The sequence below is a fragment of the Xenopus laevis genome, chromosome 3S (genome assembly GCF_017654675.1).
Source record: "Xenopus laevis strain J_2021 chromosome 3S, Xenopus_laevis_v10.1, whole genome shotgun sequence".
Taxonomy (NCBI): Eukaryota; Metazoa; Chordata; class Amphibia; order Anura; family Pipidae; genus Xenopus; species Xenopus laevis.
This window is the reverse complement of record NC_054376.1, coordinates 93429015-93451113: the sequence shown is the minus strand read 5'-3', so window position 1 is coordinate 93451113 and position 22099 is coordinate 93429015. Positions and strand designations below refer to the sequence as shown.

Below are 22099 nucleotides of genomic sequence, written 5' to 3'. Positions count from 1 at the left end.
GGTGCATGGAACTGTTGTCATTGCAACCTCATTATAAAACCAAAAGAATAAAAGGATATAAACGAGTTAAAAAACAAAAAATAGGAGTTACAGCATCTGGCAGTAGTATACACACTTAGCGCCTCTGTGTGTGTATACTACTGCCAGATGCTGTAACTCCTATGTTTATTGCCTGAAGAAACGGGTCTGAGCCCGTGAAACGCGTTGTACTGATTGGAGTTCGTTAATAAATTTTGACTGCTTAATTACAGTCGTTTTGTGTCTGCTTGGAGGCGGTAAGTCCACTACTGCCTCCTCTGATTACCAAGTTTTTGTTTTTTAACTCATTTATATCCTTTCATTCTTTTGGCGCCTCTGTTCTTTTTATACAATACTAAGTCCACCCTGGGTGGAGGGTTGATACCCTTTTTCTATCTACAGAGAGCGACTTCTTAATCCTGAGTGGGGTCAGGACAATCTCCCCACCTGCCTTTACAGTGGCTGCCTATTGGTAACCCTGGTTTGTGAGTATATGTTATCTACTCTTATTTCATTATCCCTTACCAATACATATTACACTATTGGGGCTCTTGGTGTTCTTTTTGTTTATCATTATAAAACCAGTACAGACAGGGGCAGAATAATTTGAAGTTTATTGCCTCAGTTGTGAAGGGAACAACGAACCGACTGCTACTGGAACCTTTGGATTTCGTCTGACCAACAATGCCTAGCATTCCGGATCCGGGGAACTTGCACAAAGAAACACCAACGAGTGGATCAGAATAACAAGTTCCGTTTATTGAAGGTCAAACATAGGCTTATATAGGTTATAAGTAAAGACGTCCCAATATAGTGACGTATCAGCATAGTTATTAGCAAAGTATATGTCTGTAATAGGTATATCCTTCAGGATGGACATGATAGAAAAGAGACAAATATGTGCATGCGCGTTAGCTAAGATATTTTGTCTGAGGCAAGCTGATAATATTGTTTATAGTACATGATGATACTTATGCAAGGTTGTCTAAGAAGAGACAGTACAGGGTCATACAGAAAAATAAGTACAGAGGCTACAAGGGTCGGCACGTAAGCATGTTAACCCTTCAACCCCCTCTTTGATCATAACATGATCATCTAATGTGAAAAAGACATATGAGAATGTATTTTCTTCAACTGAGATACGCTTACGGATACGCTTCCTAAAAGAGCAGGAAAGATATAAATTGAAAATAACAAGAAGAACAGGAATGATAGTAACAATAACAAGAGGATAAAAAATAGAACGCATGATAGCAGAACCAGTAGGTGACCAACCAGTAAACACATCATACCAATGGTGTTGTAAATCATCTTGTAACTGAGAACCTAAAGAAATTAATCTGTGTTTGGTAGCAACAGTTTTAACAACAGTATCATAGAATTTATCAGTGTGTTTGTGATATGCAGCAACAGTGTTAGTATGATGATGAATAAGTGAATGAAACAGAGAAACAGGGAGCTGATCATTGGCAATAGGTAAAATTAACCTAAACTATAAACTCACCTAAATGCAAATAACCGTATTGAGACTACTATGCTCTGAAGAGGGGCTAGGCCTGTCTTCAAAACCAAGAACTCATTCTTGACCAGCAGAATTAACACGACTACATGCTGGAGAGTTCCTAATCCATCCCAATCTTGTTATTTGCCTAACTATACACACTACTTCAGTTTAAATTCGCGAAACTCCCGCGAAAATTTGCGGTAAAAATTCGCCGGCGTCAAAATTTTTTTTTCCGAAAAACGGACGCCGGCGTCAAAAACGGGCGCCGGCGTCGAAAAAACGGGCGCCGGCGTCAAAAACGAGACGCCGGCGCCGTTTTGCGAATTTTTCGCCATTTTGCGAATTTCGCGCGAAATTCGCTAATTTTTCGGCGAAGCGAAACGGCGCAAATTCGCCCATCACTACCCATTAACATTTCCAAGCAATGCACACATAAAAACAAACTGGAGAATGGCATGTATATCTGATGGTAGTAGGGGGCATCTACTTGTTATAATTGCTGTTGAGCTAATGCCATTTCTCTCTTGTAACAACTACAAACACGGTATTAAATAAATGTAACTAATTAACATGCACCGAAATACAGTCATTTGCAAGTGACCTTGATAAAATAGTCTCTCTTGTTATATTTCCAACTTAAAAAAAACATAAAAGTGATCTATCAGCTTTTCTCTTTTGCCTATGGTGTTTCAGAAACTGAATATGTTTACATTTAAAAATGTTTAATATTTCATATAAAATATGTTTACATTTAAAAAAAATAACATTTAAATGTAATATTTAGTTTTTTGTTTCATTGAAAATAAATCACAAAAATGTGTATTTTTTAAAAAAAAAATGACTGGATTCAAATAATCCATAGTGCTATATTCTTCTAGGGTTCTTCTAAGGTTTTGCCTAATGATCACAAGCTAATGATCACGAGTCAACAAGTAAAATATTGGAATAATGTTTTCAACTCAACATATACAGTATTTATATATCTGAGGGACTGTAATCACCTCTTCACTACAGTCCTACAAATACCATAATGTTCTCTTTTGTTCAACAAACCCCTGTAGATTCTGTATATGGACCAGAACACTATGCATCCTGAAACAATATGATTACTTTCCCCAGAGACCTACAAGAATGAACAGAGTTCTGCAGGAAATACTTTTTTTCTGTATGATTCATATATATTTTTTGTCACAAAAGAATATCATTATTTGTAAATGTAAGTAAAATATTGACCCCTCCTGTCATATGACATGCTATTCATAACTTCAATAACCTGGAGGCACAGAAAATGTAGACATTAAAGTTATGTTATTGGTACAAAAATGTAAACAAGTTCATGTTTTAAAATTGCTCAAAATTAACCCTAAACCTCTCAAAAAAGGGTTGTGGTTAAGATGGATGCCTGTCGTTGTTGTGCTATTGTTTTTATAGAAGGAAAGGTCTACATACTAATGAATATACACGTGCTAAAATGCACCTTTTAATACAATAGAACTAATACCTTTAAAGGCTTGTTCTAATGTTACAGTGAGGATATGTAAAGCATATAATACTGTACTTATCATATTTTTCCCTTTAGGGAAATGCTGTGCATTCATTCCATTATGAGCATAAAGAATTTTAACTGGAAATCAGCATCATATTTCATAAAGCGGGCTCAGAATCTTGGCTAATACCAGAGCTTATTCCTGTGTCTGAGTCCGTCTCATGATTATCCATATTACACAATGTGGTGGTAAAATCACATGTTGCGTCAGTTTTATTAACTATGCAGTTATTTGCTGGAAACAGAGTTTGACAGTTCAATGGATTATTTGTATTGCTAATGCATAATGATTGAAATTCTTCTTCCAGTCTTTTATATTCTCGTTCTTGCTTTAGCAGAATAGAATCTTTATATCTGATCTGCTCCTGAATACATTCAAAAAGATCATGCAACTGTAAACCTTGCTGGAGGCTTTCATCAAGTTCTTCTTTAACATTTGTTAAGTCATGTTCTTTAGCTTTCTCTTCTCTATTATCAAAAGATTCCTGGTCTTCACTTTGCATCAAATATATAGAAGTTATCTCTGCTTCAATTTCAGTGGAGATGCTGTTAATAAGTATTTTAAGATGACTTAGCTTTTCTTCTAAATGAAACATTTCTTCTTGTCTCCTTTTCTCCTCTACAAAATACTTTTTTGTGTGTTTTTTGGAGGTTTCTGTACGTTCACTGATTGGTTTCAAATACAGGTTTTGGACATAATCTTTCCCAATGTTCTCTACTCTTGCCAAATGTAGATTGGCTTCCTTTGACTCAATATCATTATTCAGTTCCTCTATTCTCTGGATTTGCTGTTTGATGGTATGCTCTTGAGACATTATTACATGAAGAAGTGTCTCCAAATTGTTTCTGTCTTGAAAATCAATGTCTTTTTTAAGGTTAGTCAATTTTCGGAATGCTTTTCTTATAATTCTCTTTCGTTTGTCTAGTGGTAATGCTTTGATGTGATATGCTGAACTGTACTGGAGATGTTTCCTATCTATGTTATGTGTAATTTTAGCTTCAGCACTCTTCCACATTGGGATATGAAGAAAGGCATCAGATTTTACAAGAACAAAGTTTAAGTTGCTCTGTTCTTTCCCCCATGCTCTCCACAATTTTAAGATTTTGGTTGGAGGAGGCAAAACACGTTCAAAACCTCTCCATTTTTCCACAATGAAGTATTCACTGGGCTGACTCAAAAGAAATGTGTTGCTTCCAACTTTCATATCATGGTCTTCAAGAAGAGCTTGCACTATATCAGCACAGGTTGTGTGCTTAGTCAGTCCCAAAACTATTTTTTCTTCTTGTCCAGCCCATACAACAATCTGGCTTTCTTCATTCTCCATTTCTTTGCTTGATGACCTAAACAATAAGAAAACCATTATTTTAAGAAATTATTTCAAAGTGTTATTCTATAGGTTCAAAGCTGGACATGTTCATCTCCTCACTGTAACAAATGTATTTTAAAATAAAACATATATTTAATATATAAAATATATAATATATAAAACAATATTTTTTCATATAACAGTGCTCGTACTTACATTTTACAAACTATTGTCCTAGGCACTGTTAATACCATTTTACAATATAAAAGGTAAACACACGTATAATACTCTATATACTTAAATTTCTATAAACTGCCAAAACCTAACACCTGTTGCTTCTTAAATGTAATCATTCAATATTATTTGTATATAAGAAATATGTTATGATGGAGCCCAGTATAGGCATGGCATATTTCTATAATTTGGAGCACTATGCCTTAAATGGGACCTGACAGCTCAATAAGTAATTCCAAATCCTATTCAATGATGTCAGTTAAGCAAAATAAAAGTCACTTACACTATATAATGTATTTTAATCCTGATTATTTTAGTCTTGGAATTTATAATCCAATCACACAGGCAGGCACCATTTTGTGGACACTGTTATTAAGGCACACTTTGCATCATGGCAAAATCTTGTTTATGCACCAGAATGGAGCACCTAATTCCCATGCCCAAGCACTGGCTACCCAATTAGATGGTGAGGAGAGCAGTGACAGCTTGGAAGTGCAGAATGGAAAGTGAAAGTAATTGCCTGCCCTGTCTCTATGCCTATAGCATAGAGACAGGCCAAATATTATACGATTGACAGCTGAGACTTGTAAACAAGTTTATTACAGGTATGGATGTTTTAATAAAAAAAGAGTTTGGGTTTAATGTTTAATTTGCAAAAGACTTTTATTATGCAACTTTTTTATGTCTGGTGACATGTCCATTTTAAGGCTGCAAAAAAATGTAGTTTATAATGTAAAAATAATCAAGTTGAATTATTTTGCTGAAAGCAAATCAATAAAAAATTATCAATTGTTTGTTTAAATAAGACTTTATGAGAAATGTGTTACTGAGCTTTCTGGTTATGCATTCGGGATGACAGCTTCTATACCTGTACCAATGTTTGTCAGTGGGTCAAGCTTTTTTAGGGAACCCTAAATCCTTTTTTAGAAATCCTACCAGTACACATAAGATAATTAGAGCATGATTATATGGTGGATTTAAATGAATTGTAAAAATAAAAACTCGGTAAATAGGCTGTGCAAAATAAAAAAATGTTTTTAATATAGTTAGTTAGCTAAAAAATTTAACCTATAAAGACTGGAGTGACTGGATGTCTAACATAATAGCCAGAACACTACTTCCTGCTTTGTAGCTCTCTTGGTTTCTACTGATTGGTTACCAGGCAGTAACCAATCAGTGACTTGAGGGTGAAAACATGGATCATAACCATTTGCTTTTAAATCTGACCTGCCTACTAAGGCATTTTTGACCTGCCTACTAAGGCATTTCTATTTACTCAATTTTTATTTTTAGACTGAGCTGTTCCTTTAACACCATGCTTTGGGACACTTAGGGAGTTTTTTTTATTAAAGTACGAAAGGAAAGAACTTACTATAAAATGTATTTTTATTATAAAATCCAAATTTTTATTGAGAAAAAAAACCTCGAATTTTTTGGAATTTATGAAAGCCCGACGCTGCAAAAGGTCAGAATACCAAAATCCGGCATCTCAGTCCTGCCGAGGTTGTATATACTGTACGTCTATGAGAGAGGTCCTTATACTATTTGTGTCATGACCGGCACCCAATACCAGAACAAGTGCCAAGCACCCTGGTCTCGGCTCGGCTTAACCAGTAGTGTGACCACCGTTGGGCTTCAGGAGGAGCCCTCAGCTTACATGGGTGCCACCTGGACTTAACGAGAGGTACAAGGCGAGATGTTCTGGTTGGCAAAGGGGCACGGCTGTTAGCAGAGTCTTTTGGGCCGAAGGTCACGGTACAAATGGATCAGGCAAGAGATTCGTCAGACAGGCTGGGTCGAGGCAGGCAGATATCAAGAATCGTCAGGCAGGCAAGGGTCAAACCGGGTTGTCAATCAAGGGGTAAAGCAGGAAGAGTTGTCGTAGGCTGGCAAGGGTCCGGATACAGAATGCAGAATAGTCAGGATCAGGCTGGGTCAAACATGGGTAATCAACAGACAGAATACGGATCAGATGCACAAGGCTCAGGAAACCACTAGAAACAAGTTCTATCATGGGCACTGGCTGAAGGTCAGAATGGGCCTTAAATACAATAAATTTTCGCGCCAAAACATGTGCCATTGCGCGCTGGCGTAATCACGCCAGCGCGCGTGTACCTTTAAGAGGCGCCCTAGAAATCAAGATGTCGATGGATCCGGCGCCAAGGAACCACGCGGCGGGCGACCCCGCCGCACAGGTAATATTGTTATATTGTTATATTTGGAAGTTTCTGTGGTCTGCACTGGAATTAGCTATTTTGGACTTTTCGGGCAAAACGATTCGGGTTTTTGCACAGTTTTTCTGAGTTTGTCCCCCATCCGATGAAATCTTGCTTTTATAATAATAAATAAGGTTGCATCGTGGATTTTATTTTGGTCAGACTTTTTTATTTAAAAAAATCAGAAAAAGATCGGATTTTGATAAATAACCCCTTTAAAGATTTTGCACTTAAAAAGACAAACTCTAAAAATTAATATTTGGTTAACACTCGTATGTGGCAAGGATCAGATCTGAAAATATTACCATAAATTATGCACTGGCATAGTCAGCACATACCAATCAAAATGTTATTGGAATAAAACAACTATTTCTTTTACAATATACTTTTGGCCTCACAGCCTTCCCCCACCATAGAACATTGATATTCAGGCCAAGCTACATTCCTCAGGATTCTGTTTCCTAAGTCTTTTCCCCCCAGCGCCATGAACCGGCTGAACTCAAGAAGTGTGTCTCTGAAGCTTATCAAGGAACTAACAGCACATATAGGAAACTTGCAAACAGTTATATAATGATGAAAAATGTTTACTTTAAATTGCATAGGCCCCCACAGATTTTCAAGATGGAAAAACTCTGGGAATATTATACAGATGATAAATGACTAAACAACAGGGTTAAGCTTTAAAGATACAATACATAACAAGGGTGTCAGCGCCCGAAGGCTCCGGTTGGAGTTACGGACCAAGGAGGAAGAAGTAGGTTCCAAACACAGTTCGCAGTATCATGGGATAAAGAAGTAGAGTAGTCAAATCCAGGCAAACATCAGTTTATTCTGCAAGGTTCTTATTGGCTGATGTCAATATCAGGAATCAAAGATCAAAAGCAGAATAACACACCCAGGAACACAATAAAGTTGAACCTATAATTGGGCAATGATTGTAGGCCCCTGGCGTCCTTTTATAGGCAGGTTTTCGTGCCAATACATGCGTGATGACATCAGGTGGCACGCACTGACGTTGCGCTATGACACTACATGCTTTGACGCCGCGCCCGGATTGACACGCTGTCGTCTGACGTCCCATGTGGTTGCCCTGGGCACCGCCATCTTGGGGAAGACACAGATGGAGTAAGGAGCGCCGGCAAGCATTCCTAACAATGAATTTTTATGAATTTCCACGTGCTGGCTATGTTGTTCATTGGTATACAAAAAAAGACTTGAATGAGTCTGAAGTAGTTCAGAGAGTAGCCACTGAAACACCTAAATTAAATGTAAATTATTTACAGAAAACTAAATTGGTATGCTGAACAGCTTGAGTTAGAAACACAGACATTCAACGTGGGGTACGTTTAACAATATTGACTTTAATATTGTGTGATTAATATGTACAAGTAGATTAAAGGTTAGTACAGGTATGGGATCCGTTATCCGGAAACCCGTTATCCAGAAAGTTCCAAATTACGGAAAGGCTGTCTCCCATAGATTCCATTATAATCAAATAATCCAAATTATTCTCTGTAACAATAAAATAGTAGCTTGTACTTGATCCCAACTAAGATATAATTAATCCTTATTGAAAGCAAAACCAGCCTATTGGGTTTATTTAATGTTTACATGATTTTCTAGTAGACTTAAGGTGGGAAGATCCAAATTAAGGAAATACCCCGCTATCCGGAAAGACCCAGGTCCCGAGTATTCTGGATAATAGGTCCCATACCTGTACATTATTTCTGAAACTGAATCGTTACATTAGAAAGATCTTTTCTATATTTTAATCAAATTGTGTAATTGAATCCACTGGATACATAGACATTTGCAACAATACAAGCAGATCTCTGTAGTATTTCTGTAGCATTTAACTCAAGTACACATGAGAAGCACTGAGTGCTTTATTTATTTTAAGGATGAATCGTAGTTACAGTTATATGAGTATTTTGTGCCTGAACAAACACTATTGCCCATGATTTACCTCTTATATACTCGCATATACACAATGACTGCTTTGAATTCCCTTTGATTTATGTTTGTTTATGTTTAATATAAAACTTTCAATAGGAACAGGGTGAGATGTTAACACTGTGTTCAAATATTTTTTTTAAATTTAGTAAACAATTTCACAATAGCACACAACAGTTACAGACAAGTTTAGGGTGTGCTCGTTTTGCTGTCAGCCTAGTTAGTTTTAAAAAAGTAGTCTCGTTTAGTGATTAATTAGTTCTTTAAGTTACAAATCAGGGGCAAAATAAGTGCACAGACTTTCATTATACTTTAGCAGTGCATATTAAAAAAAAAACCCTTCTTGTTTCTTGCCAGATCTGCACGTCCGCAGATGAAGTTGGAGAATACAATACTGCAACAAGGTGTGCCAGGGCAAGCCATATAAATCTAATATTAATATGGAGTTTGAGAGTTCTGTTCAGCTTTATGACGAGGGCACTGAATTTTTGCACTGCCACACACTTCAAGGCAACCACTCCCCACAACATTGAGAGAAGTGCCCCAGTAAGTACTGCACTCTGCACATTGCACAGGCTCAGAGAATGGTTTGTAGTGCACAAAAGCTGAGTGCATATTTTATGGTGATTTAGGGGCTGCAAATTTGAACTAGTACCTAGCCCTTTTTAAATGAGACTTTAGTTACTTACAACACTGCAGCACAAAGAGGCGAGAAGTAAAGGAACAGTATATTGGACAACTGTGATTTTTCTTGACAAGTATAATATATTTAATATAATACAGGGAATCGGATCTGAAAGGGATACTGTCATGGGAAAAAACATTTTTTTCAAAATGAATCAGTTAATGCTCCAGCTGAATTCTGCACTGAAATCCATTTCTCAAAAGAGCAAACAGATTTTTTTATATTCAATTTTGAAATCTGACATGGGGCTAGACATTTTGTCAATTTCCCAGCTGCCCCTGGTCATGTGACTCGTGCCTGCACTTCATGAGAGAAATGCTTTCTGGCAGGCTGCTGTTTTTCCTTCTCAATGTAACTGAATGTGTCTCAGTGGGACATGGGTTTTTACTATTGAGTGCTGTTCTTAGATCTACCAGGCAGCTGTTATCTTGTGTTAGGGAGCTGTTATCTGGTTACCTTCCCATTGTTCTTTTGTTAGGCTGCTGGGGGAGAAAAGGGAGGGGGTGATATCACTCCAACTTGCAGTACAGCAGTAAAGAGTGATTGAAGTTTATCAGAGCACAAGTCACATGACTTGGGGCAGCTGGGAAATTGACAAAATGTCTAGCCCCATGTCAGATTTCAAAATTGAATATAAAAAAATCTGTTTGCTCTTTTGAGAAATGGATTTCAGTGCAGAATTCTGATGGAGCAACACTATTACCTGATTCATTTTGAAAAAAAATTTTTTCCCATGACAGAATCCCTTTAAGGAGTGAGATGCATCATCTGGAAACCTGTTCTCAAGGAGGCTCTGAATTATTAGAAGCCATCTCTCATAAAGTCAATTTTAAGCAAATAATTCATTTTCTTATTCTCTATTTCTCTATTTCTTAATCTCTATTTTTCCGGATAAGGAAACCGTAATTTGGATTTTAACTCTACTATAAAATCATGTAAACATTAAGGGGCAGATTCACTAAGGGTCGAATTTCGAAGTTAAAAATACTTCGAAATTCGACCCTCGAATTGAAATCCTTCGACTTCGAATATCGAAGTCGAAGGATTTAGCGCTAATCCTGCAATCGATCGATCGAAGGATTTTTCGTTCGATCGAACGATTAAATCCTTCGAATCGAACGATTCGAACGATTTTAATCCAACGATCGAAGGAAAATCCTTCGATCAAAAAAAGTTTAGCAAGCCTATGGGGACGTTCCCCATAGGCTTACATTGACTTCGGTAGGTTTTATCTGCCGAAGTAGGGGGTCGAAGTTTTTTTTAAAGGGAAAGTACTTCGACTATCGAATGGTCGAATAGTCGAACGATTTTTCGTTCGATTCGTTCGATTTCGTTCGAATTCGAACGAATTTAACCAATTCGATGGTCGAAGTACCCAAAAAATACTTCGAAATTCGAATTTTTTTCATTCGAATCCTTCACTCGAGCTTAGTGAATCGGCCCCTAAATAAAACCAGTAGGCTGGTTTTGTTTTGGTTAAGGATTAATGCTATCGTAGTTTGGATCAAGTACAAGGTACTGTTTTATTTTTGCAGAGAAAAAGGAAATAACTTTTAAAAATTTGGATTACTTGGAAATAATGGAGTCTGTGGGAGACGGCCTTTCCATAATTCAGAGCTTTCTACATAACAGTATTCCGGATAACATATCCCATTCCTGTACTAAAAATAATATAAAAATAATAATTCATTTCTTGTGCACATAATTATTTTCTGATATGCAGATCAATACATTAGTGACGTCTTCCCTGGATTAAAGTTGGGTTAAAGTTACTGGTGTGCCATACTTGGTGAGATCTCATTTGTTTACAATGGGAAGAGATGGGTGACAATTCTATGTTAAGACAATAATGACAGATTTATACATATTACACGGAGAGAATGATACGATTTGTGTGCATTTGTGATACACAGATGTGCTAATGTTCACGGCATTAATTAAGGACATATAAGTTGATTCAAGCACAAATGAAGTCAAGAAGCATTCCTTTCAACGGAGGTGAAGTTGGCATTAGCTTCAAATGAATTCTTTTTAGTTTTACATGTGTTTATGTTGTTTGCTTTTTTTAAGCAAACGCATCAAAGAGGAACCTGTATAAATACTGTATGTCAGTGTGATAAGCATCTAGATCTGTTTGCAAAGAGCTGCTGGGAATGTATTTTAGTTTACACTTTGCAAAAGAGTGGTTCTTTTATACTGGCCTTAAAATAAGAATGCTTTTTCTATTATTTCACTTCCTCATACTTTCATACTGCCTAGTCTTGTATTGCAACAATAGCTGAACATGAGCCAATCTGTATTGCTGACATTGTATTCAGAGCAGAATTTTACTTTCAATAGTACATACTTTTCCATTCCATGGAAATATCATTGAATTTGATGGACCATTCAGTTCCATTTGGGGTTTTATTTTTCTCAAACAGAAAATCCTTTCTGTTGATAATGTATTTATTAATATAGCACCGACATTAACACAGTGCTTAACATTGCGTAAACAGAAACAAAGGGAAATATTTATTATAAACTGGGGTGTCCTTTTGCTTTTCTCCTATGCAACCTCAATTGGGGAGGAGACCATCATTTTCATTGGGGATTGTTTCTGGGCGGGGTCCATCGGGTTTTTTCAACCAATTGAATGTTACTTCCAGTGACCTCAAGCCAGGTGCTTATTTTTGAATTCCTGACTTGGAGGCAAGATTTGGTTGCATAGAAAACAAGGTGTACTGTCCATCAGAACCTCCTCTAGGCTGCCAGTCCACATAAGGGCTACCAAATATCAGATCAAAGCCCTCATTTGTTGCGCCCTAACTTTTTACATCTGAAATTGGCTCAAGGCTAAAAAAAGTTGGGGACTCCTGCTCCAAGCTTACAGCGTAAACTTTACATATAACCTTTCTAATTTGCTTTTTTAAAGCGCTAAAGCTCTATTATGCATCAATGCATTAACCCCTATTAAAGTACACAGAGACAGCAAGTCTATTTGTCACATAACAGCTTAAGGTATGAAGAATGGATCTATGTGTATGTTTTATCAGTACAAGTTCAATAGCTGGCCTTCAAAAAACTGAAATTAGAAATGATTTAGCGGCTGTACAGTGAGGTCTAAGAGAGAGAATTTTCTTTTAGAAGGGTGTGTTTTAAGGGCAGGCTTTAGTCAGGTAAGCCGGGCATGACCCTGATGACCCTGTAGTAATATGCCATAAATAAGTCTTTTTACAAAGTTTCCACCATGAAGGACACAAGATGATGACAGGACTCATTCAAAAGCTGACTCATTCAAATGGGAAAGCAGTACTATGTCCTATAAAAGTAAAATGATGTGGTAGCACTAAACTCATGGACCTCTGTGTGTAATTGTGGAATTGCTGTCACCAGAAACCATGGTACTCCATACTAAATAGTTGGGTCCATACAAACAAATATGCCCCTGATCCACCTGAAAGTCTGGCCATTCCAAGCCCCAATTTTATAGAAACATTACTTCAAGCAGAACCTATTTTCCCAGAGTAGATACTAATGATGGGCGAATTTGTCCTGTTTAGCCGGAAAATTCGTGAAGTTACTACAAAATTATAGAATTTACAGCAAAATTCCTGAAACAGCGAAACGCATTGGTAAATGGGCATCAAAATAATTTGTACGAGCGCCTATTTCATCCAAATGCATTAAAGTCAAAGGGCGTCTGAATAATTTTGACGCAAAACAATTTTTATGTGCGCAACTATTCGGATGCGCGACAAAAAATTTTTGGACGTGGCGAATTTTGCGAAATGTGGAAATTTGCTGCAAATTAACGCCTGACGAATTTATTTTCCCATCACTAGTAGATACCCTAAGGTTATTTATTAAAAACACAGTGTTGACTTCTTAAAACAAGAGCATTATGCCATCTCAGTTCAAGGGGCACATTTACAAAGCTCGAGTGAAGGATTTGAAGTAAAAAAACTTCGAATTTCGAAGTTTTTTTTTGGGTACTTCGACCAACAAATAGGCTACTACGACCTTCGACTACGACGATTCATTCCTATGAGACTTTGTGACAGAAACTATTTTTATTTGCACTTTGCATACTGTCTCTGTGCTCCATTTCAGAGAACAGTGACCTGCAGCTGCTGTGAAAAATACATCACTGCCTATGTTTAGAAGGGCTTTCATAAGGGGCAAGAGGAGGCCTGCACTGCACCCACAACCTTGCATCAGATTTTATATATTCTGACAAAGATGCAGAGCTCAGCCAGATGAGGGTTAGAGATGGTTCCTGCGCCCCTTAGTGTTCTTGCACTTCTTCCCCTGGTCTAAGTAAATTACCAGTATAGTCTCCTAGCTGTAACTATAGTATATGTCAAATGAAGTTTATAGTAACATTTCGTTTTTTTTCTAATTGCTAATAACATTATAATTTTAGGGTGTTTCCTTATATCTGTCATTTAAATTTTAAACACCCTTCACTGAAAGATGAGGATGCATACATGGATATCTCAGATGCTATATTGTGTTGCACCATCATAATACTCAAGTTTACATTCTGCAAAATCGAATAAATAGGGCATATTTGTAACATCTGAATGCACATTTTGCTGTTGCATACCACTTGAACACTTTCTTTGTCTATATAACAAACACCATTCTTGGCTTTCAGTCAACTCACCACATTCATTACTTCTTATTATAATAAGATAATAAGTATTTCTTCACTACGCCAACTGACTGGTTGTATTGGTATGACTCAGGGGAATTACTTTGTTGTATTAAAAAGGTTAAATACTTTTCTAACGCAAATAAAGAAATAATGTAAGCTGATATTCTTCAGCTCAGAAAAGAAAAATGTCCTTTGCAAGCACCTGGCGCTGATATAATATTTATAAGGAATAAAGCACTGAATACCCATAATCAATTACACATGCACACACTGGTCTTCCTCTACAATGAGCAAAAAGAAAAAAAAATGTGCAGAGTTCAATATTTCGCTTTTTCCCCATTGATATTCTATTATAGACATACTGTACATTTGAATTACTTTTGCAAATTGTGCACAGATTGCATCCACATAATTCTGGGCATCATGAAGACATGTAGTTAGCACAGAGTTACATGCTCTCCACCTGTATGTGCTATTTTAACTTAATAGTAATAGTTAATAGTAATTACTTGAATAGCTTGGAAACTGCGGGTATTTCTTGACTCCACAAGGAACTGACTTTTTTTTGGTCCTTCTATCAAACAGGACCTGCAGCATAATTATAGACCCAGGACCTGGGGGGGGGTCCTGACCCTGGGGTCTGGTACACGTAAATCCACCTTCCTTAGCCACTTTCAGAATGTTTAAATCCATGCTCATGAAAATCTTTCTTGAAATATAGTCCTCTAACCTCCATATGTAATAAGTTTGCCCAGGAGCAGTAACCCATAGCCTGATATGGATTACTGCTTCTGGGCAAATTTATAGGGGAATGTAATAAAAGTCGCAAAGAGCAAAGCAATTTGCACAAATAAGAATAAAAATAAAATTTTCGCAATGTAATACTCTTCCTTAAACTACTATTGCATTGCAAATTTTAATTGCACATTGCACACTTTTAAGAAGTGCTTGAAGGTGTCGTCTTTTGGAGCAAACGTAACTTTTTCAGTAAGAATTTTTTTTACATTCACTGCGCACTGGTGCAAACTATAAAATTTGCAAACCTTTATTCCCTGTCGGAAGTGAAGGTCACTAAACAGTTTCCGGGTTTGCAAACGCTATATTAAATTCGCGCAAAGACAGATTTGTTCTCACACAGGCATAACTTTTCGAATTGCAAATATTTTTTCCGTTACCGACTTTTATTGCATTCCCCCATAGTGTTTTAGGGGTATATTTATCATGCTGTGTAAAAAATGGAGTGAAGTTGTCCAGTGCAACTAATCAGCAATTAGATTTCAATTTAATTGAAATTTAATTGAAATTCATTTCAATTTAATTTCAACAGTAATTAAATGCAAAGATCTGATTGGCTGCTATGAGCAACATCAATAATCTCTCTCTTCAAGGGGTTAGCTACAGCACAAGGCACTCTGAAACATTACACAGAGGCCCATTACAACTTACACAATGCATCCTGAACTGAAAACAATGTTTGACATTCAAATATTACACTTACAAGCTTCACTGTGTTGATAAATAAAACCTCTTCATTAATGTTTTTCATATGTGGTTGGGGCCTTACAGCAATGTGTTATGGACACATACAGGGGTTTATTTATCTAGGTCTGAATTTATCCCAGTATTTCTAATATCCATCTTCGAGCAACTCCGAATTCCCGGATAGACCTTATTTATGCTGAAAAAAACCTGAAAAAATAGGGTTGGCCAAACTTTGGAGCCTTCCCCGGAAACTTTGAATTGTTCAGAGTTTTCCGCAAAAAGTACGATTTTTTCTGAGTTTTCAGAGTTTTTTGTGCCGAAACCCCCTGAAATCATCGGATGTCGGTACGGACATCAGCGCAGACACTGGGACCTATCCCATTGACTTATACAGGACCTTGAGATCTTTTAGATGCAGGGGTTTCGGATTCAGAGTTTTTAGACCATCGGTCTTTAATAAATAAAGTTGTTTTTTTTTTGCTCTGAAAATGACGAATTATATGAGGTTCGGATATTGATAAATAACCCCCACAGTATGTAGTGATCTATTTGACATTGCCATATTATAAATAATGATTACTTAATAAACATGTAAGAAGGTTGTAAGTCTTTAATACACATACCGTACATAGAGCACAATTGTACAGTAATAGCAAGAAGTTATAATAGCTGTGAATGAGATGCATAAAGCCAATACAAGTAAAGGCATATCTTATTTAACACGGCATCTAAGTCAACAGAATGTGGCAATGTTTAAAACAGCTGACCAATGGAAGGTCTGCGTAACTCCTCCACTAAGATATGAACCAACTTCACATCACCCATTTATATAAGGAACTCTAATAGCACTTAATAAGATTACTGCTAATTACACATTGCACTTGTATTGCATAGGATAAAGTCTCAGAGCATAAATTAGATTACTCTATATCTATATTGCAATTCTACTGAAGGCAAACAAACCTTACAGTATTCTATTAGATTACAGTGAATTCATGTTGCACTTATATGTATGGAGGAGAATGTTCTAGTATATAAGATAATTAATCATATCACACATTGTACATACCACTTGCAAACATTGCTTCTAGCACTGAATGAGATTCCCGTAAATCCATATTGCACTCTGCTTATTGTGTATTTGAGAAAACCTCGCAACACTGACCTATGTTACTGTAAATCCACATTGCACTTGTAAAGTGTGCAAATACGCATCACATCACAGTGAATTCGATTACTGTAAATCCACATTAAGTGAGCACCATTAGAATTGGATAAGACTACAGGAAATCTGCACCCGAGAATATCTTCTATCGCCCAAACAAATGGAAACGCACTTTTCTTTGATACAATGTTCTGTGTATCTCTTATCAGATTCAGAATCAAAGGCTAAGGCAGTGTTCATTACCTCTATACAGAAAGTACCTGTTTCGACAGAACACTGTGAATTCAAAAGCAAAGTCAAAGCGAGTGAGCTATCTAGTATCAGAAAACACACGTAACTTTCCTGCCTTTTGTGATAAGAAGACATGCAAAGCTGATGGATTATTACCTATGTTGGAGCAGAATTTTCAATAGCATTTTCCCAAAAGGAGCCATGGTTAGAAGAGATGGACTTATTCAGAATTCAGTCTTCCTGGAGTTAAATGCTTACTAGTAATTTGTGAATCTGAGCTCAGGAGTAGGAAGTTGAGCAAACGTTGACGTTCTAGCTCTTGCTGCACCTTTGGATCTCTGCCCAGCCTGACACATTTCCCCTTACTATTGTTACCTAGGCCAGTGTTGCCTTCACTATGCAGTTCACTAATACCTGTGCTGTTCCTATTTCTTGAGCATGTCTTGAACAAGAGAATGTTAAGAAAAAATAATATCCAAAGAAATGCCAATGCTATGCTTGCAAACCAAAGGAATCCTAATTACCAAAGCAATGCATTTTTTGTAAAATGTGCCTTACCTGTTATTTCAGGAGTGGAATTTAGGATTGATCCCACAGCTTTCAGATACATAAACACACAGGTTTATAAACTCAGCATTCATATTCCCATTCAGAGCCTATTTGCATAAGGAATCAGAAATATGAGTTCAGTTGGCTCAGATCCCAGAATCCTGTTACAGTATCTTTTCAACACTAAAGTTTAGCCGCTATCAAATATACACTACCTTAGAGGCATTCTTCTATATTCAAGCTAGTTCTATTCCTACTGCAAGCAAGAGGCACTTCTGCTGTGCCCACCCAGACGTCTGCATGGGTTACTTATTAATCACACAGTCACCAAATGCCTTAAATATTTTCTAAGGGAACTAGCAGAATCCCACGCCACAACTTCCTGAGCTGTGACCAAGAAGTGGAGTGGAACTAGTACTGACCGGCAGCCTTGAATAAAATTGTAATGCTCTATAATAATAGGGAACATGTTCCAATAAATGCTTGCAATCAAATACACACTGACAGTACAAATCTACACTTCATTTACTGGCACAGACTGTTCTTTAGTGGGGAAAGCAATTCTGTGCATCTCTGAGACAGTTTGTTTCCTGTTTTGGGTGGGTTGTAAAACCATTCCCTTTTAATTATCAATTATTTATGCTGACTGATTGGAAATGTCAGGGCAATGCATGTTGGTAGGATTGTGGATTGGGAAAAACTGGAATGTGTTGTGTTGTTTATAGATAATAAGCTACTAGAAGTATGAAAGACACATTTTTATATGTAAAAATAAAATGTTGTGTCCGTGCAAACTTACATCATTTTGTCTTTTATTTATGGTCAGAATAATTAGGGCTGAAATTAGATCAGAAATATCGCTTTCTAAGGCAGGAAGGCTTAAGTCATATCTTAGTGGAGGAGGTGAGCAGACTTTCTGTTGGTCAGCTGTTTTAAAACATACGTTCCAGCCTCCCCTGCACAACATGCTGGGAGATGCAGCTAGATAACAGTAGTATGGATATCCTTGATGCAAGTACAGGTATGGAATCCATTATTTGGAAACTCGTTATAAAAAAAAAAGCTAGAAATGACAGGGAGGCTACCTTCTCTAGACTTCATTTTCATCAAAAAATTCAATTTTTTTAAAAAATGATTTCCTCTTTCTCTGTAATAATAAAACAGGACTTTAGCTAATTTTTTCACAAAGCAAAACGGGACAGATTCCCCCATCACTATGTAAGGCTACATATGTATTGCTATTGCTACTTTTTATTACTCAGCCTTCTATTCAAGCCCTCTATGATTCATATTCCAGTCTCTTATTCAAATGAACGCATGGTTGTTAAAATTGCAAACGGGAGAGCTGCTGAATAAAAATCTAAACTCAAAAACCACAAATAACAAAAAATTAAAACCAATTGCAAATTGTCTCTGAATATCACTCTCTACATCATATTAAAAGTTAATTCAAAGGTGAACAACCTCTTTAATGTTTAAATGATTTTTTTTAGTAGAGAATTGGTTTAGAGATCCAAATTATGGAAATATGCCTTATCTGGAAAACCCCAGGTACTGAGCATTCTGCAAAACAGGTACAGTACCTGTATTTAATACCTCAAACTGCTGTTAATTCATGTGATATGTTCTGTATAAATCTGTGGTCCCCCATGTGACCTTTTTGATGCTGGTTACCTAGTGAATATGTCCACTCTGCCCTATTCTTAAACAAAGACTGGTACAAGGAAGTCATCTGTGAGTCATTTGACATATGAAGTGTCATCACTGATTATAACTGATGACATCACTAAGCACCATTTATAAATACATTTATTTTACGGGGCACGAAGATCAGGTTATGAATATATAGCATTAAAACCCAGGAACAATGGTATTTGGTGATTAATTTTTTTTCTGTACAATGCACAAGACTTATGGGAACTAAAATTGCAAGAATCTTATCTCACTATTTTTGAAAAGCCACTCCGAACAAATCCGCACAGACTTCCCCCCCACCTATTTATCATTATGTTTTCCAGAAATGTAATAAATAACAAAATATTCAAGCTTGCCCCCCAAATCTGTGCCAGCAGCCAACCATCATACTGCCTCCTGTACCTGCCACACAAGCCCAGGCCCAGCAGCCAACATATTGCCCCCAAATGTTACCTGTGCCAGCAGGCATATTGCCCCCAATTTATGTACCTGTGCCAGCAGCAAATCTGGAAGCGTCACACTCACAGACTACTAGAAGAAAATCTTCCTTCAGTTCAGGGCAGGCTCAGCTGAACGGTGCATGCAAGGCTCAGGTGGATGAGACAGAGCGTGACCACACCAACGCACCTACCTAGGAAGCCACTTCTCTGCCTCCCTCTCTCCATCTACCAGCGACGTCATTGATGCATGTCGCACCGATGTGCCAACGCACCGCACAGAAGGAGGCAGGCATAGGCGGAGGGTGATTTTTTTTGTCTGGAGAGGCTAAATGTGGCTATACTTGGGCTGACTTAAAACTCCAAAAAAGTAATTGAACTTACTGGTCAAGTATTTTTTTCCGGATTTTAGCAGTTTATACAGATTAACTGCTAATAACAGACTTCAGTAGGGATGTAGCGAACGTCGGAAAAAAAGTTCGCGAACATATTCGCGAACTTGCGCAAAAACGCGAGCGGTTCGCGAACGGTTCGCGAACCCCATAGACTTCAATGGGAAGGCGAACTTTAACATCTAGAAAAGACATTTCTGGCCAGAAAATTGATTTTAAAGTTGTTTAAAGGGTGCAACGACCTGGACAGTGGCATGCCAGAGGGGGATCAAGGGCAAAAATGTATCTGAAAAATCTGCCTGTGTGTGCTTGGAAGAGATAGTGTAGGGGGAGAGCTGTTAGTGATTTCAGGGACAGATGATAGTAAGTTTGCTGGCTAGTAATCTGCTTGATACTGCTCTGTATTGGAGGGACAGAAGTCTGCAGGGATTTGAGGGACATTTTAGCTTAGGTAGCTTTGCTGGCTAGTAATCTACTGTTCTCTTTAAACAACTGCCATACGTTGACCTTGTAGGCATTGTTTGCCCAGTTTTTTTGGACGCAGCCACTGAAGCACAGTTGCCATAAAAAATATGCCATATAAATGCTGAAAATAGTCATTTTTCGCCATACGTTGACCTTGTAGACATTGTTTGCCCAGTTTTTTTGGTTGCAGCCACTGAAGCACAGTTGCCAGAAAAAATATGCCATATAAATGCTGAAAATAGTCATTTTTTGCCATACGTTGACCTTGTAGGCATTGTTTGCCCAGTTTTTTTGGTCGCAGCCACTGAAGCACAGTTGCCAGAAAAAATATGCCATATAAATGCTGAAAATAGTCATTTTTTGCCATATACGTTGAGTCAACGTATGGCAAAAAATGACTATTTTCAGCATTTATATGGCATATTTTTTCTGGCCTCTGTGCTTCAGTGGCTGCGGCCAAAAAAACTGGGCAAACAATGCCTACAAGGTCAACGTCGTTGACCTTGTAGGCATTGTTTGCCCAGTTTTTTTGGCCGCAGCCACTGAAGCACAGAGGCCAGAAAAAATATGCCATATAAATGCTGAAAATAGTCATTTTTTTGGTCGCAGCCACTGAAGCACAGTTGCCAGAAAAATTATGCCATATAAATGCTGAAAATATGCATTTTTTTGGTTGCAGCCACTGAAGCACAGAGGCCAGAAAAATTATGCCATATAAATGCTGAAAATATAAATTTTTTTGGTTGCAGCCACTGAAGCACAGAGGCCAGAAAAATTATGCCATATAAATGCAGAAAATATGCATTTTTTTGGTCGCAGCCACTGAAGCACAGTTGCCAGAAAAATTATGCCATATAAATGCTGAAAATATAAATTTTTTTGGTTGCAGCCACTGAAGCACAGAGGCCAGAAAAATTATGCCATATAAATGCTGAAAATATGCATTTTTTTGGTCGCAGCCACTGAAGCACAGTTGCCAGAAAAATTATGCCATATAAATGCTGAAAATATAAATTTTTTTGGTTGCAGCCACTGAAGCACAGAGGCCAGAAAAATTATGCCATATAAATGCTGAAAATATGCATTTTTTTGGTTGCAGCCACTGAAGCACAGAGGCCAGAAAAATTATGCCATATAAATGCAGAAAATATGCATTTTTTTGGACGCAGCCACTGAAGCACAGTTGCCAGAAAAAATATGCCATATAAATGCTGAAAATAGTCATTTTTTGCCATACGTTGACCTTGTAGACATTGTTTGCCCAGTTTTTTTGGTTGCAGCCACTGAAGCACAGAGGCCAGAAAAAATTAAACCAGTAGGGTTTGCACCCTAGTTTGTAACGGTGGCGGAGGGAGGAGGAGGACGCTAAAGGACAGCTGTGTGTGGAGTCATGAGGCTTGAAGAGAAGGACAGCTGCATAGAAGTCAGAACAAGTCTTCCGGCGTGCAGTAACCCTCCGAGATCCACCCCTCATTCATTTTAATAAAGGTCAGGTAATCGACACTTTTGTGACCTAGGCGAGTTCTCTTCTCAGTTACAATCCCTCCTGCTGCACTGAAGGTCCTTTCTGAGAGCACACTT

General features: G+C 37.5%; 1 protein-coding gene across 3 annotated transcripts in view; it reads right to left on the bottom strand.

The window, feature by feature from the left end:
• Nucleotides 1-2303: 2303 nt before the first annotated feature.
• Nucleotides 2304-22099, bottom strand: part of rassf9.S (Ras association (RalGDS/AF-6) domain family (N-terminal) member 9 S homeolog) — a 69479-nt gene continuing 49683 nt past the window's right edge. Inside the window, exons 1-2 of one of the 3 annotated variants that reach the window (XM_041588640.1) lie at nt 17539-17764; nt 2304-4409 (exon numbers count right to left, since the gene is read on the bottom strand). In XM_041588640.1, the coding sequence (XP_041444574.1) occupies nt 3167-4393 (1227 nt within the window). In that variant the 5' untranslated portion in view covers nt 4394-4409; nt 17539-17764 and the 3' untranslated portion in view covers nt 2304-3166. Of the gene's footprint in view, nt 4410-17136; nt 17307-17538; nt 17765-22099 lie in introns of those variants that run through there. The other 2 variants (XM_018254689.2, XM_041588641.1) reach the window with 2 other exon arrangements.